At 35.8% G+C, this 18,025-nt stretch overlaps 1 protein-coding gene and 1 long non-coding RNA gene across 2 annotated transcripts in view; one reads left to right on the top strand and one right to left on the bottom strand.

Annotated features, from left to right (window-relative positions):
- Positions 1–18,025, top strand: part of LOC145722562 (uncharacterized) — a 347,599-nt gene that overhangs the window by 121,248 nt on the left and 208,326 nt on the right. The gene's annotated exons all lie outside the window — the stretch shown is intronic.
- LOC145722501 (uncharacterized) overlaps positions 1–18,025 on the bottom strand; it is a 164,556-nt gene that overhangs the window by 77,498 nt on the left and 69,033 nt on the right. The window contains exon 2 of the mRNA XM_081825768.1: positions 11,277–11,323. Within this exon, the coding sequence (XP_081681894.1) occupies positions 11,277–11,323 (47 nt within the window). The remainder of the gene's footprint in view (positions 1–11,276; positions 11,324–18,025) is intronic.

Raw genomic sequence — 18,025 nt, 5'->3', positions numbered from 1 at the left:
GAGGAACCTCCATACTGTTTTCCAGAGTGGCTGAGGGTTCTAGAGGGGAGAGGTGGGGGGATGGGTTAGCCTGGTAATGGGTATTAAAGAGGGCACGTTCTGCATGGAGCACTGGGTGTTATACACAAACAATGAATCATGGAACACTACATCAAAAACTAATGATGTAATGTATGGTGATTAACATAACATAGTAAAAAAATTTTAAAAAATAATTAAAAATAAATAGATTCATTTATTCGTTCACTCATCCATTCTTTTATCCATGAACATATATTTTTTGAATATTTACTCTATGACATATATTGTATTTTATGTTAGAGGAGAAAGATCAATAAGGATGTATCCAATGTTTAAACTGCTCAGAATTCTTAAAATGATAACAAAAAAAAGAGTCTGTTTTTCTAAGCCATTCTAACAGTCTAGCATAATTCTGATACAAAAACAAGGTAATAGCATAAACAAAAGGGAAATTATAAATCTACTTCATTCAATATATATATTTATATATATAATTAAACAATAATGTATTGAATGAAAAATTTATCATGGACACAGTGAGTTCATCCTAAAAATGGAAGCATGGTTCAACATTAGAAAATCTATTACTGCAACTTACTGACTTATGACAGGAAAAAAAATTGATATAATGCAGTCTGGGTAGATTAAAGATCTGTATTTTTTATTTATTTATTTATTTTTTATTTTTAAAGATTTTATTTATTCATTTGAGACACAGAGATACAGAAAGAGAGAGAGAGAGCATGAGCAGGGGGAGAGGAAGAAGCAGGCTCCTCACTGAGCCAGGAGCCCGACATGGGGCTTGATCCCAGGACCCCGGGATCATGACCTGAGCCGAAGGTAGACACTTAACCATCTGAGCCACCCAGGTGCCCCAAGATCTGTAATTTTTAAATCTGTGAGTGAATTAGGAGAAAAAAAGAAAAGAAAAGGTGCTTAAAAATTGTGATGGAAAACATACACTAATACTATATTCTGAAGACATAAAGGAGAAGATAGACTTACTTGCTTAAGACTTACTTGCTTAAAATTTAAAAACAAAAGATAGTTTTTATACAGAAAGATACCATAAGTAGAAAATACAAGTTATAGAGTTTTGGTTCTGGACAAGATGGAGTCAGTGCCCCTTTATCTTCCATTGAACTCAATGATAAAACCTGGACAGATGTATGGCCAGTTATTTGAGAACTCTAAGAAGTAAATATAAGAAGGCAGATTGGGGAAGAACACCAGAATTCAAAGGACCACCGAGCCAGCTGTGTGTTTGACATTGCTATGCCCTGGTATGCCCTAGCTGGAACTCAGCACATTGCACAATCCAGAATAAGCACTGTGAAGAAGACAAAGATCTCTCTAGTTCTAGCTCAAGAAACTGAAAAGGGAACTCCTAAAACTCAGAGACAGTTGGGGAGATTTCTTGGATTTTTTCCCCTTTTTTCCCCCTCCATTATCTTGGGAGGAATGGTAGTGGCAAGAGCTTTCCCCCCCCTATTTTTTTTTATTGCTATTAATTTTTCTTTGGAGAAAAACATTCTTTCCTTGAAGGAAAAAAAAAAGGTTGCATAAAATCTACTTTGTTCTAGAAATATAAGTGGCCTTTCCAATACGTAACACTTCAAATATCAAAGTATATGGTAAACATACAAATAAGAAGGTAACATACCTCCTATATATAGTATGCTATTTTAAATCACAAAATTAGCTCCAGAAAGTACAACTGGCAAGTCAGAAACCAACCAAAACCTAGAAGGCCGGGAAGCGTCCCCTCCTTCAATCCAGCTGCAGCTTCAAGAATGTGTCACTGGACCTGCTGTGTTTGTTTTCCTTCTCTCCCTTCCTGCTGTGTATAACCCTGAACTGGGTGGGAAGGGGCAGTTTCTGGTTGGAAGGCTGGAAAGAGCAGCCTGTGGAACTGGAAAGTTCTTGGCAGATAATAAAGAGGAGGCATTCAGGAAGGCCTCGCTGTAAAGCTGTTTATGAAATCCTGGGCTCACCCCCAATCTGTGCTATACCAGAAGGAAGTGGCATGACATCTTTAAAGTGCTGAAGAAATGAGCTGTCCCCTCGGAATCTGATAGAGGTGACAATGTCCTTCAGCACTTTAGGGGAATGAGAGACATTCTCAGATGAAAGGAAGCTAAGAGTAGTTGTTGGCAGCAGAACTGCTTTAGAAGAACTGCTAAAGGAAGTCTTCAGATTGAAGGGAAATGATACCAGAAGGAAACTTGGAACACCGGGAGTGAAGAAAAGGGAACAAAGGGAAAATATCTAGGTGTATATAATACTTTATTTTTCTCCTCTTGAATTTTGTAAAACATGTTCAGTGGTTGAAAGCACAAAATAGAACATTCTTTGATGGGAGTTTTCGTGTACAAAGAGGAAATAAAAAAGACAGCTGAAGCATAAAGGAGAGAAGTTATAGTGGTAACATTTCCACATTCCAATTAGGTGGTAAAATACTGATTCTAAACAAACTGGGAAAAATCAGTATGTATTTTGTAATTCCTAGAGTAATTACATACAGTCAAAAGGACTAGGAGGTATTTAGAACACTGAATAAGAAAAGTATCAAAAGAAAAGATAAAAACACCAATGGCCAAATGATGTTAAATTTAGAAAAAAGTATAGTCTTTCTTCAGAGTCCCTGTGGAAGTTTTCCATAATATATCCTTGATATTTAAAAAGAGGTTATCTGGGACACCTGGGTGGCTCCAACGGTTAAGCATCTGCCTTCTGCTCAGGTCATGATCCCAAAGTCTTGGGATTGAGTCCTGCAATGGGATTCCTGCTGAGCAGGGAGCCTGCTTCTCCCTCTGCCTGCAGCTCCCCCTGCTCATGCTCTCTCTCTGTCAAATAAATGAATAAAATCTAAAAAACAAAAAAACCAAGAGGTTATCCAGTATATCTTTAGGGATATGTTGTGTTGAACACACACACAGAGCAAAGAGCAGTGAAACCAGTTGAATGAAATAGCTGTAGAATTTAAAAAATTTTTTCTATTACAGCTATTTAATTTATGAAAAAAGACAACTGCTATCATTTTGCCATCAATCAGTCACATTAAATAATAAATAATCATTACTAGTTCCCTTGAATGACCAATTGCTAAAATTTGAGCTGCACATGTGTTTGGCTAAATTTGAGAAGTGGTTATTATAATTTATTAAAATCATCTTTGTTTTACATGAGAAATGCTACATTTCACTTTTAGTTTTATTTCATTAATGATTAATAGATATTAAATAGGCAAATTTCTACTGGATGCTTTATATTCTGTGACTACACTAAAAGCAACATGTGTTGATTTTTTTTTTTAATTTATGCATTTGAGAGAGAGAGAGAGAGAGGGAGTGCGAGGGAGAAGCAGACTCCCCACTGAGCAGAGAGCCCAACATAAGGCTTGATCCCAGGACCCTGAGATCATGACCCAAGCTGAAGGCAGACTCTTAACGTACTGAGCCACCCAGGCGCCCCAACATGAGTTGATTTTATAGAGCAACTAGAACTCTCATACACTGCTGGTGAGAATATAAACTGGTATTCTGAAGAACTGTTAGCAGCATCTACTAAAACAAATACATGCAAACTCTATGCATTAGTTTTTTATTGCTGAGTAACACATTACCCCAAATTTAGTGGCTTAAAACAAAACCATCATTAGCTAATAGTTCTGTGGTTCAGAAGCCCCACACAGTATGGCTGGGTTATCTGCTCAGGGTTTCACAAGGCTGAAATCAAGCTGTTGGGAGAACTGAGTCAACATCTGGAGGCGCTGGAGAGAAATCCACACCCTAGATTATTCAGGTTGAGGGCAAAATTTCAGTTGTCGAGGCTGTAGGACTAAGGTTCTGTTTCCTTGCTGTCAGCTGGAGGCCACCATCAGCTACTAGGGGCTGCTCTTCAGTCCTTGCATGTGGACCCCTGTATTACCAAGCCAGCCGTAATGCAGCAAGTCTGCCCTGTGCTTCAGATTTCTCTGACTTCATCTTCTGCTCCCAGCAAGAGAAAAATCTCTGCTTTTAAAGTGGCTGGTGTGATTAGATTAGGCCCATCTGGAGATCTGTCTATGATAAAACCCATCTGGATATCTCCCTTTCATTAGGCATTGGATCCAGGAGGCCATTTTTAGTATTCTGCCTACCTCCTCCCATGACTGAGCAGTTCCTATCCTAGATAATACCCAACAGAAATGCATATATAAGTTTGCCGAAATACACACATAAGAATGTTAATAGAAGGAGCACTCATATTAGCCAAAATTGGAGAAATTATTCAACAACAATAGGATAAACTGTGGTATATTCTTATAATTGATATATAGAAACAAGAATGAGCAAACTCCAACTACTTACAACAACATGAATAATCTCCCAGACATAATGAGGAGTAAATAAATTACAGTGTTTATGGCAGCAAATGGAGGGGTACCTAACCCAGCCCAGAAAGTCATAGAAAGCTTCCTGGGGAGAGTACAGCTTTCACTGCAAAAAATTAGAATATGAGATGGGGAATGGGAAGTAAGGACTGAATTTTAAATTGAGATAATATGAACCAAAGTAAAAATCTGTAAAAATTATAAGCAGATAGGTGTTATGAATGGATGGCAAAATTGTGGAAAAAAAGGGTGTGCCTAGAGATTTGACAGAGGTCAGAACATGGCAAACCTTCCAAGCTATATTTAGTTTGACCTTAATCCTTTGGGTCAGGGGGACATGAGAGATCCTTGCAAAAGGAAAGATATGGACATATTTATGTTTGGGATAACTGACACTGCAAAGTAGAAGACAAAGAGGAAAATGTCAAGGAAATTGGACTCGTTCGGAAGCTATCCAAGGAGTACAGGTGAGAGATGGTGGGAGCCCCAGTTAGCTGGAATAAAGAGCAAAAGGGAACAAAGTAGGAAGAATGGATGCCTTGTATCTGCCTCCCTTTCAAAAATCTCTTCTTAAAGTCTTAATTCATGCCAAAGTACAATTGACTAGTAATACAGTTGCTGAATATTTCTATGTCTAACAAGAGAAGGTGAAATTACCAATTAAATAGGGATCAAGGCTTTAAGTTGAAAAGATGACTTCTAGCTGTGCAATGTCAAATATTTTCCTGAATAACTTTTTAATTCTTTGTTTGTTTCTTTGTTTCTAAGTCATCAGGACTTTTCCAAATGCACCACATCTATGAATAAAGGAACCAGGCTGAGGTGACTCAGCAAAATCTATGCTTTAATTCTGTGACTTTCACCAAGTCAACAACAACAGAGATCTGGGACAGAAATTCTTCAGGACTTTCCATACTACTATGACCTGGGTTGGCGGGGCAAGTTGTGTGAAGGAAATTTCCCAAGCCATAGATTTACTATATCTGCCAGAAAAGCCTCACAAAGTCAATTCCTATAGACTCATAGTAGGCCAACAGAGAGGCCAAGGACATCTGCATAAATGTGTGCTTGTATATACAACTTGTATATACAAGTAGAAATGTCCTTTTCTTTTTAAGTTTCTATTGTGATTGTGTTTTATAAAGGCTTCCCCAAGGTTTTAACCCTAATTAGCTTACAAAGAGAATGGACTTGACTTTTGAAATAAAGTGTATGTGCTGATATGATTAATTTCACTCAAATTCTATATAAATTTAATTGTAACTTTTCAATAGAGAAATAAAGAACTAATTTTCTGTTACTTTAATTGAACTAAAATTAGTCTAGAATTAGTATTTAGGTTATTTCTTTGGATTTCCGCTTCCCTTCCTATCAGACACACACACACCCTCACACACATACACTCACATACACATATGTACACATATTTTGCCATGAATTATTTGACAAGCAACCCTTTCATCAGGCAAATATTCCAAACTTTATTTGTAAATAATTTCCCTACTCACAACAGGACTTCTACATTTTTTTAAAGAGAGAAAAAAATAACAATGTCTTTTAGCAGAAAATTACTCTTTTGAAAGTTTTAATTTTTCTCACATTTTTCATCATGGTTTAATTAAGCTATCTTAATAAATCTTTTGGTCTAGGTTTAGACTTTTATATAAGAAGGCAAAAAATAACTTAAAAATTGATTACAATATTCCAGATATTCCATATTTCTGAACTCCTTTTGGAGGTAATAAATGTGACTAAAAAGTGACTTGAAGGCTGGGGCTTTTCTAATTATCATTTTTTCCTTATTGGCAGATACTGATTAGGTGCTCAATAAATGTCAAATTTAGCTCATTACTGCACCCTGTTAAGAATTGTTAAATTCTGAGTCTGTCATCCCCGCTCTTGAGATCCCACCAAGCTTCATATCATCTTCATTCTTAAAGATGTCTTCTATTCTTCTAAGTCATTGGTGGATTTGTTGAACTTCGAAAGATTAAGAACTGAGTACTGTGATATAACACTTGAAACCTCTCTTCAGGCTTGTAAAAGGATTTCTTTATGTTTAAAAGTAATCATTTAGCAAGGTGCTAATACACATAATTCTACTAACATCCTCTGCAACTTATTATCATATGGGGCTATAATAATACATTGAGAGCTCTTTCCAAATGCCTCACTAAAGTCTATGTTCTCTATGTGAACGAAATTTTCTTGAATTATTATTAGTCTAATATTATTAATAAAGATGTGTTTGCTCTTAAGTTGAAAGATTCCTGGCTCTTAGTAGACATTAGGAGTCAGAATAATGTCTTTTCTCTTTGCTGCTTACAAACCATCTATGTGTTCTGTAGCAGATGATATCTTGAAATATTAGCACTTTTATATCTATCTGGAAATTACTTTTTACCCTAGGACATGTTCTTCATTTAAAACCGGACCTTGAGGCTAAGAAATCCATTGCCTTAGTACTGGGTTGTGCAGGAATTAAAAGAAAAGGCAAGGAAGTTAATTTTTGCTTTGATTTTCAAAATATGTGGCTAAAGCACATTTATAAGACAACTCCTAGAATGGTTTGAGGGTTTAAGGATAGCAAGGACCATTCTGAAATGGTCTGAAACTAGATTCAGATCTTAAAAGTAGACACAAGGCCACAAAATAGTACATGGAGACACAGATGCCATATTATCTTTGGATAGAGCTGATAAAGTGGAGGCGGTGGTGGTGATGGATTCTTTTCTTTGGGACCTAGAACATGTAGAGAAACATGATAATGGAAATATTTCAGAGGTTGCAAATTTGGGTAAATCTTTATGATATAGAACCAGATGAATTTTTTTCATTGATGCCCTACTTCTGTAAAAACAGGTACCCTGAACTTGGCTGTCACCTTAGTGAAAAATGGGAATGAAGAAAATTAGCAATAGGAAAATTCTGGAATTATCAAGGATAAAGATTGAAATAAAATTTGTCACTTATTTTTGGACTACTTTATTTTTATTTTTTAATTGAAATATAGTTGACACACAATGTTACATTCATTTCAGGTGTACAACATAATGATTTGACAAGTCTGTATGTTATGCTATGCTCACGGCCAGTGTAGCTCCCGTCTGTCACCTTACAATGCTATAACAATATTATTGACTATATCCCCTATGTTGTACCTTTTATTCCCATGACTTATTCATTCTGTAACTGGAGCCTGTATCTCCCATTCCCCTTCACCTATTTTGTTTATCCCCTCCCCACCCTTTGGCAACCATAAGTTTGTTCTCTGTATTTATGGGTCTGTTTCTGCTGTTTGTTTATTTGTTTTGCTTTTTTATATTCCACATATAAGAGAAATCATATGGTATTTGTCTTTCTCTATTTATTTTATTTCTTGTCTCTCTCTTTATTTCACTTAGCATAATACCCTATAGGTCCATCCATATTGTTGTCACAAATGGCAAGATCTCATCCTTTTTTATGGTTGAGGACATTTATAGATATTTTTACACATCCAATTTTATTAATCTGTGACCTGTGAAATTTGAAATTTGCACCAGTCATTCTAGAATCAAGCCTGAAACCACTCATATTTCTCACCACTTGTTGATTTCAAAACTGTGTTTACCCGCCTTCAGTCTTCTAATACTTCTTCCATTCTTTAAAATTCTTCAAAGTTTACCAAAAATAACTCTATCATGATAGTTAAAATTTCCTAGGAAATTCAAACTTATTTGGAGCAGGCAAGATTCTTTCTTATATGCTTAAAAAAAGCTTGTTATGGGAATAGTTGAAAGAATAGTTGAAAGGGTTTCACAGTGAACACCCATATATTCACTACCTAGATTCTACAATTAACATCTTATATTTGCCCTATGATCTGTTCTTTCCCCACCTCTCCATCAATCTATTTTATTTTTGATGCTTTAAAAAACATATATTAGTATATTTATATATATTAGTATATTCTCCTTTAAATACTTTAGCACCATACTATTAACTTGAGTAAAAACTTTTTTGTGGTTACTTTTTTCTGTTGGTGTAAAATCTATGTACAATGAAATGTGACTTTTAAGTATAACATTAGATAAATTTGATAGATATTTATATTCTGATAAATAAACAGGATATTTTATTGTCTCAGAAAATTCTTCCATGCCCCTTTCCAGTGAATTTTTACCTACACCGCTCAGAGGCAACCACTGTTCTGATTTTTTTTCACCATAAAGTATTTTCTCTATTTTAGTTGGAGTCATGCTGCATGTCCTCTGTGGATCAGGCTCTTTTTCACTTGGGATGGCTTCAGATTTATCCATTTGTTGTGCATTCGTAGTCTGTTCCTTTTTATTGATGTATTCCACTGTATTAATATACCATTTATGTATCTATTTTTTTGATAGACATGTAGGCTGTTTCAATTTTTGACTGTTATTAATAAAGCAGCTGCTATATTCTTGCCCACATCTTTTTGTGGAAATTTGTTTTAATTTCTTGAGTAACTTTCTAGAAATAGAATTACTGGTTCATAGGAACAATGTAAGTTTACTTTTGCAATGAACTGCCAGACCTTTTCTAAAGTGGTATCTTATTGTGGTTTTTACAAGCTTTTAAACTACACTGTGCTTTGTGTTTGTGTAAACACCATTCCTTTCACTAGAGAAGTTGAAAAAATAGAAAATAAAATTTTTCAGCTTAATAACAAAGATATTTTTTCCTCTTTGTCTAAATATAACATTTAAAACCAATCCCCCTTAATAATTGTTCTTCATACTGTATCTAAATTCTGTTTCAGTTTTGAACTCTGCTTAGGGGCATTTTATGTCATTAATTTTAAGTTCAAAAAGCATTTGTGAGTATCTAACAAGGTCTAGAAAAATTCTTAAGCTTGATGGTTAAATAAATAAGTCATAATTTCTGCCTTCAGTGGTCTTAACAAGAGGCAAATGTGTAAATAGCTATGTTTAAGGATTATAGATACTATTTTGGTTGCATATATATATGTGTATATATATATGATACAGGAGGGCAAGAGGAAAGAACGAACTGTAAAATTTGCCTGGTGAAATGAGAGAAAAGCCATCTTTGAGGGGGGAGATGCTTATACTTAATTTTTTATACAGGTCTTTGAAGATACTATGTGGTTTAAATCCTTCATTACTTGAAGGATTGTTGTTTTTATAGTTTTGTGAATGTATTGGCTTTCTTCCTCTGCAGTCAATATTGTAGACAGTGAGCTGGACCAAAGATGCTCATTCTGGCCCCATCTCTGTCTCTTGGCCTGTGATTTTCAAAGTCCTTGGTTCCTAATCTGTTTCCCTGACAACCTCAACAACACTGGGGTGGGGGGAAGTATGGCAACTTTCTTTCTTGAAACCTAAGCAAATGTGAGTATTGTGAAGGTATATTGTCAGTTATAATACTTTTTCTTTGCACTTTTCTCAGATGCTCTTCAAAACACTTCCATGTTCAGTGTCTTGATCCACACAAGTACATATCTACATGAAATAATGCACAATTGCCTCTTAATATGTCTGTTTCCTTGATCCAGAACTCTTCCATCACCTTATTTCTGTTATTAGTCTTATCTCTTCAGGTTTGCATCATATCCATAGAGTTAGAGTTACCAAAGTGTGTTCTAATCTCAAATGTCCCTTGTTTATTATTCCTACTCTGTTTATTAGTGTATGGAGATATTCAGAAAACCAGTTGTTTTAGTTTCTTATTGCTGTTGTAATAAATTACCACAAATGGAGTGGCTTAAAACAATACACATTTGTAATCTTTTAGTTCTGGAGGTTAAAAGTCTGAAATGTGTCTCACTGGGTCAAAGTCAAGGTTTCTGCAGGGCTGTTTTCCTTCCTAGAGTCTTTAGAGAATTCTTTTCCTTGTCTCTTCTAGCTTCTACAGGCCATCTGTAATTCATGGTTCACATGCTCTTCCTCTGTCTTTAAAGCCAACAGGGTAGCATCTTCAGATCTCTCTTTGACTCTGCTCTTTTGCCTCCCTCATCCACATTCAAAGGACCCTTTGATTACACTGGGCCCACTGGATACTTCAGGATAATGTCTTTATCTTAAGGTCAGCTGATTAGCAATCTTAATTTCATCTGCAACTTTAATTCTTTCTTGCCATATAACATAACTTAAACATAGGTTCTGGAAATTAGAACATGGACATCTTTGGGAGTCAATTATTCTGCCTACCATATTAATTTTTTTATTTTTTTGTTTTGTTTTTACTTAACAAAATTCTTATTAGAAACCCTGGACGTCTCCCTCACTGTTGGCCCTTTGTTCCTGTCACAACATGTTCTTCATGGTCACTTGCCCAACATTGTTTGGAATCTTCTCTCTCCCTTGCATTTAAACATCCTTTGGACAAATGACTTGCTCCCAGAGCTTGAGAGATCTCAGTCCTAAGAAGGGCCCTGGGCTTCAGTCTTGCATTTGGCCATCCATTTATTTCTCTTGCGATCCATTCTCCTTTCTTGTTAAATGCTAATGGTTAGTGAAAAATAAAAATAACATTTTTATTATTCCTTGCCATTTTTCCATTTCTTTTTCAGGAGTTCAGAAGCTCTTAATAACTTCATGATTAAATGATTTATTTTTGGTAAGTGTCAGTCATGAGTCTATAAATAAGAAGTAATGGGACACACACAAATTTTAGTTAACTGACAATCTACTTACTGTCATGTTCTATTTTTTCATTCCAAGTGGATTCTGTGTGTATGTTTGTATGGGGAGGGGGTGTATAATACTAACTTTTGTAATAAATAACCCTCAAAATTTTATTGTCTGAACATTAGAATTTTATATCTCACTAGCAAATAATCCAGTGTGATTGTTGCTGATTGGCAAATAACTTTTCTCCATTTGGTAATTCAGGGACTCACATTTCTTCCCCATGGAGGTCTGTCAGTCTATAAGGCCTTGAAGTCATCTGTGGAAAGCAACAGAAGGGAAACTGGTGATTTGATACATGGGAGTTTTTTAATGAACCTGGCCTAGGAGCAATGCATTTAATTTCTAATCAGTTTCTATTGGTATGAACTAGTCCTATGACCACAGATAGAGTACTGAGAAATAGAGTTTGTGGATGGACAGCTGCTTGCCAGTGACTCCACACTGTGGAAGTGAGAGCAGGAACATGGACAGATCTCTAATCACGTTACAGCCATAGCGTATTTCTTGATTGGCTCTGTTATCTCTCATACCTTCCCTTCCATATCCACTACTCACCATCAGGATCTTCCTTAGTTTTCCATGATTTTTCCCCAGAAATTCTGCATTCTCCTCATATGAGTGGAGAGAGGCTCATGCCCATGAGGTGGTTTCAGACACGTGGATCACATGTATCCCTCCTCCATGACATAGCCTATAACATATCATACAAAGTATCTCGCTTTCATTCTTATCTCTCTCCCCAGTATCGCCCCATAGAATGTTAGGTTTCTGCTTTCTTTAAATTCAGAAGGCTGAACTGCTCCACTGAGAGACTTTCATGCTTATCTTGTAACTCCAACAAAGTTGCCTTTCCTTCTCTTCTTTCTGCTACCATTGCTCACCTTAACATAGGTTTCAGTCTTCACCAGATTCTTCAACCTCTCATGCCTCTTAATTTTTTGTATTGCTTTATATTGTATATCTAATATCAGTTCATCCACTCGGACAAATAAGATAGTAAAAGCATTTTCTTAAGACCTTACCTCTCCTCCCTATAAAGAACAGCAGCCAATTTGAATAAACACACTAAAGGTTCAAGATTGCCTCGGTAGGAGACTTTGGAATAATTCCCTGGGCTTCTATGTGGTCAAGTCTGATTTCTCAACTATTTCCTACAGGATAACTCTTTTGGTCAGTGACATGCTGCATATAATTGCTAAAAATGCATGTGGGTGGTCAATCCCAGAGTTGGCCATTCTCTGGATTAAAATAAATGAACTGAGAAAACAACAGTTACAAAATAGTTTAGGTTTCCATTTTCTGGGATAAAAAACACAAAGTAGAGTTGCTTATTATATTGTTTACTTGATTGAAGATAATAAACTATTAGGGACTATAAATTTTCTTGTTCTAGATTTTTCCATAAAACTGATCAAAGCTATGGCTCATCACTACAAAATCCCAACCTCACTCCAATCAAATATTTATAGGTAGAGTTGTACAAGATTCTTTGTACAAATTCAGGGGATTTCAAGATTTTTGAAAGCACATGAAACCTTATTTTATACTCATCTCGAGGAAGTATAGCACAGGGATCAAGATCATGGCCTCTGGAGTAAGACTGTCAGCACACAGGCTTTCTGATCTTGAGTAAGTTTCTTAACTCTTAGATGCCTCAATATTGTCTTCTTTTAAATTAGGTAAAAATACTAGACCCTATCTAATAGGGTTGTTATAAGGTTTAAATTAGTTAATATTTCTAAAATAATGCCTGCTACATGGTAGACACTATAATTACTAATTAAATAAATTTATAGTAAATTAATTTATCAGTTATTTATCGTCTTCAGTTCAAGGGCTCCAAAATAGAACAGGTCATCACTATGTTCTTCTTCATCCAAATTTCTGATTACTAAACTCTTAATGAAGCTATTAAAAAATCTATTCAAGTTATTATACTGGCTAATATGGACTTTCCTATTTTTTAAAGTGTTATATTCTTACACTGATTAAGAATCAATGTGTGAATTCCATAATAAAAAAATCACTTAATTTATAATATTGGAGTATAATCTTATTTTTAGAATAAATGAACTAAAAAAATCTAAGAGAAATTCTACTTTAATAATTTACATATGCTTTCCCAAGAGATGGATTAATTAGGCCCTGGTTGTGAAAGGTAGAGGAGAGGAGAATATTCCAAAAGAATTAGAAATACGGGTGCCTGGGTTGCTTAGTCATTTAGCCATCTGCCTTCAGCTCAGGTCATGATCCCAGGGTTCTGGGATCAAGCCCCTCATTGGGCTTCCTGCTCAGTGGGGAGCCTGCTTCTCCTCCCTCTGCCCCTCCCCTGCTCAGGAGCTCTCTCTCAAATAAATAAATAATTTTTTAAAAAAGAATTAGAATTAAAAAAGAGAAAAACAGATTGTGCTATATTTTATTTTCCCTCTAGTTCCAGTCTTGTCTTTCTCTTTAGTATCTTTTATTCCCACCTGGTTTTTAATAATAAAAACATAAACACTATGTCTGTAAACCTGTAAGACAAACCATACTTGCCAGTGGGTCTGATTTTCTCAATTTTTTCTTTTCTTATCTTTCTCTCTCTTTTCTACGATTGATGTGTTTTTTGGAGTAGTGTTGTTGGAGTCCAGAGCTGATGGCCAAGAAAGAATTCTTGAGACATCTTAGGTGCAAAAAAGGTGGTTTTATTAAAGCACAGGGACAGGACCTGGGGGCAGAAAGAGCTGCTGCCTCCAGATTCTGAGGAGCAAGTGATTATATACTTTGGGATTGGGGAAAGTAAAGAGGAAGGGATGTTCCAAAAGGACTTTTGTATGCTAAAGAAGACTCACAGGATACTGGAAGACCAGGCTATTGTCAAGCTAAGGTAGTTTTTCCCTCTAGCAGGGCATTAACATCAAGACAGTTGGGAGTTTCCTGGAGGAAGGTTATACTCTGCCTGCCCCAAATACTTGTCAATGGGCAGCAGGTTATAAGGACGTTTAATATTATCTACATTTCTTTCTGCCTTTGTTTCCCACGTCACTATTACTTTTTCATTTAGCCTTTAACCCCAAATGCACTAAAACTTAAAGTTTTGGGGTTTTTTTCTTGCAAGTAGAAGTAGTGTGTTTTCATGTGTGTCTGTATGTGTATTGGCTCCAGTGAGGTCTCAAAACACAATTTATAATCGGAAGGTGAAAGAAAACTTTGACATAGAATGCAGTGAATTAGCTGTGGTTAGCACTAAAGAAATAAGTTGTAAAACTTATGGGGCTAAACTAGAAGCAGTTCACAGGTGAAACTTAGAAAATTCTAATTCCTCTAAGAGGAAAAAACTCTCCTGATGTCCAAGTATTCTTGTTTATGGAAACAAAACAAAACAAAAACCTGTATCCTGAATGCTAAATGGCCATTTTAATACTCCACTTCTTAATTCAAATTATCACAATTCTGCTGAAAAAAACAAAACAGAACAAAACAAAAAACACAGTTCACCTTTTTGCATCAGTCATTTAAGCAAGCTAGTTCCTTCTACAATTAGGAAAAGGAATCAAGGTTGGACATGGCACTTGAGTTCCTTCTTGAATGTTTCTGTGGGTCTTACTTAGTGACTTCTATTTTGTAAGTGATTTCCAGACCCTCATCTGTTCCTGTCCTGATTTTAGCCTCCCTAAATTGCTATCACATTTGCTGTGAAAAGAGTTTAAACCAGAATCTTGAGAAAAACATATTTTATCCACATTGACATTCAACAAAATTAATTAAACTAGAAGCACATTTTTGGCTGTAATAATGCCAGCCCAACAGATTAAATAGACATTAATTTAGCATTAAATTCATGCTCTTTTAGAATAGTGGTTTGACAATATTTTGTTTGGTTTCTACTTTTTTAAGGATCTGAAAAGCTGTTTTAAACATGTATTATCATTTCCCATAGAAAAACTGGAGTCATCTGATAGGATCTATAAAGAACAGAGCACTGGGTATGGCATTAGAGATCCAGGTCCTCCTTCCCCATAAATCCTGGCTCTATTGACAGATGTCGAAAGATAATCCACTAATCCCTCTACCAACAAGGGTCAAGAGCAAGGCACCCTTAAGACTTAGAGCATGCCTTCCCCAGGGTATAGCACTGTACATGGAGGAGGGCTCAGTATCCCCTTTGCTCCTCATAAGCATTTTTTGGCCATTCTCCCTTCATTTTCACAGTATCCGTGAAAGCAAATACAAAAGAAAAAAATACAAAACCCACCAACCAAAAATGCAGCTTGAATCTCTTGTCATCAGACTAAATTCCTCTCAATCCTGTAATATTGTCTTTCATTCTATTTTAGCCATTCCCTCCACTGTATTCTAAGCCTAATCATGACCAGTAAGTGCCACACATTATAATTTCAATTTTGACAACTACTTCCTAAATTTTCAATTTATGACCTCAAAGTGTCAGTCCTTCACATGCTTCATTGATACTATCACTGCTTCAATATTCTTCATCCACTTGATACACTCTCTTCGCTTTCTTTAGCAAGCTTCAGTTCCATGGTCAATCATCATAATTTTTCTCTTGCACATACTTTTGACTCCAGGGTAACTCTTTTCCTTTGCCTTACTTGGCAACACCACAACCCTGGTTCAATCCAGCTCCTAACCCCTGTGTAGCTTGACCTTGTGGAGAAATACACAGCCATGCTGAGCTTGTTTCACTTCATATTCATGAGCATGAAACTCACAGTGGGCCCTTAATATTTTCAGGAAATCATTTTAGTGTCCTCTGATCTTTTCAGTGTCTTATTCTCTTCAAGGATTATTTCGTATCTTCTCATTTCTCTAGAAACTCCCAAAACCTCATCCCCTATTCTTACTCTCAGCTGATTATCTTACTTCTTACCTAACTGAGAAAATTGAAGCAAATCATATCTACCCTCTAACTGCCATCTGCTCCCACAGGCTCAGCCTTCCCATTGATAAACTATCCCTAAGCCTACCTAAAGCTACTTCTCACCATCTCCCTTGCTGCCATCATCAGTTATCTGAGCCATCATCATTGTATGGATTCTAGCCTGACCTCCCTCATCTCCCTGCTTTTACCCTTGCCTGCTACACTTATCTGGTCTCATTACAAACTAATACTTTCAATACATAAGTCAGATCATGGAACTCTCCTGCTCAAATCCTTTCAATGGTTCCCCATTCTACTCAGATTAAAACCAATTATAATGGTCCACAAACTACTGTATTCTCTGAGCCCCTATTACAAGTCACCCCATCATCTTTCTCCTTTACTCACTCCTCTCCAGCCACCCTTTCCTTCTTTTTGTTTCTGGAATACTAGAGGAACACTCCAACATTAGAACTTTGTATGTGCTTTGCCCTCTGTCCAGACCAACCTTCCTTGATATATGCACATGGCTCACTCTCTCACCTTCTTCAAGTGTTTTGCAAATGTCCTCTTCTCAGTGAGACCTTCCTTGACTATGTTATTCAAATTACATTTCCATGCTCCTCAACATTCTTCACACTCTTAATTTGCTCTACTTTATAGAACTCATTGAATTCTAACATACTTTTTATGTATAATGTTCATTGCTTATTTATGGTTTCTGCCCACCAGAATATTAGTTCCATAAGAAAGATGTCATTGGTTTTCTTTGGAGATGGATTTCAACTGCTAAGAGTATTGTGCTGACACATAGATATATTGTCATATCACGCAGATATTTGGATAAATGATAACTATTCATAAAGATTTGATACTGGCATTTATGAATGAAATTCAGTATCAAATTTCTAGATGTGTATATTTGATGGAAATATTCAGAAGCATTTAAATTAGCCATCTAAGATGGAAAATATAAATTATATGCAAGATTTCATATACACACATACCCATAAACACAATAACCAAATAAATTTAGTGGAGAACTTCTTTCATTTCCACATATTAATGGACTATTAAGCCTGAGAAAGAGGACAGCCCTCTCATGTAAGCCCTCTGAATAATATCTTGTTCTTTAACTAAATTGTTCTTTTGTGGAACTTGCCATAAGGACACTAACTTTGGAGGAATGAAACAACTTATATAATTTTGCATCTATTACACTGTGCTTCCAGGTGTCAGGTATGGTTAAGACATACCAATATATTACGACATGATAAATCTCATGCTGAAGAAGTGCAGTTAGTAAAATAATAACCTTAAATAAAAGTCACCAATCTCCTATTTTAGTCTCTTGGTACATGTGTAGCATTAAAATTATAAATTAGAAAATATATGATAACACTGTAGAAAAGAGTTTGGAAAAAAATGTCAACTCTCGTAAAAATGAGAACTTCTTAATCTCTCCCTCATGAATATGTTGGGCAATGCGACAAAGAACAAAAATTCAATCCCAAAAATGCTATTTTGAAATCAAATTTGGTCTACATCTTGATATTTGTAGGAATGTTGCATATCTTTTTCCCTATGATTATGTGGTTGGGTTAGATCTTAAAATTAAGTGAAGTATTTAATGTTGATGTACCAATGGAGAAAGATGCTCCAGAAAAAAAAAAATTGTGCCATAAGAAAACATACTTTTCTACCTTTAGAAAATTTGACTTAAAGATTTGGGACCACAGATCTTACTATGATGGTGAAAGTTTCAGAAATTCTAGTCAGACTGAAGTAGAATTTTTAAAGGAATTGAATTCTTTTTAACTCTACTACTTGACTCAATTTACAACCATGAATTCCAGAACCATGCCCAGGGCCTGAGCCAGAGTCTAAGCTTTCTTCTCTGTTTTAAGCAAACCAACCAGCCTAGCCCTGAGTGTTGGCAATAGAACAAAGTGCAGGATAAACTGATTTTAAATAATGGTGCTTTATTGAAGTCTCAAACTGTCCTTGGACCCTTCTTTAGTGCAATTTATAATTATGGAAGTTCATGAGGTCCAAGCACCACTAGATTCAAAGGAATCCAAACATACTGATTGCACC

Source organism: Leptonychotes weddellii, chromosome 7 (assembly GCF_054177405.1).
Source record: "Leptonychotes weddellii isolate Sample4059 chromosome 7, ASM5417740v2, whole genome shotgun sequence".
Classification (NCBI taxonomy): Eukaryota; Metazoa; Chordata; class Mammalia; order Carnivora; family Phocidae; genus Leptonychotes; species Leptonychotes weddellii.
Note: the sequence above shows the minus strand (reverse complement) of the source record. Positions and strands in the feature narration are given on the sequence as shown.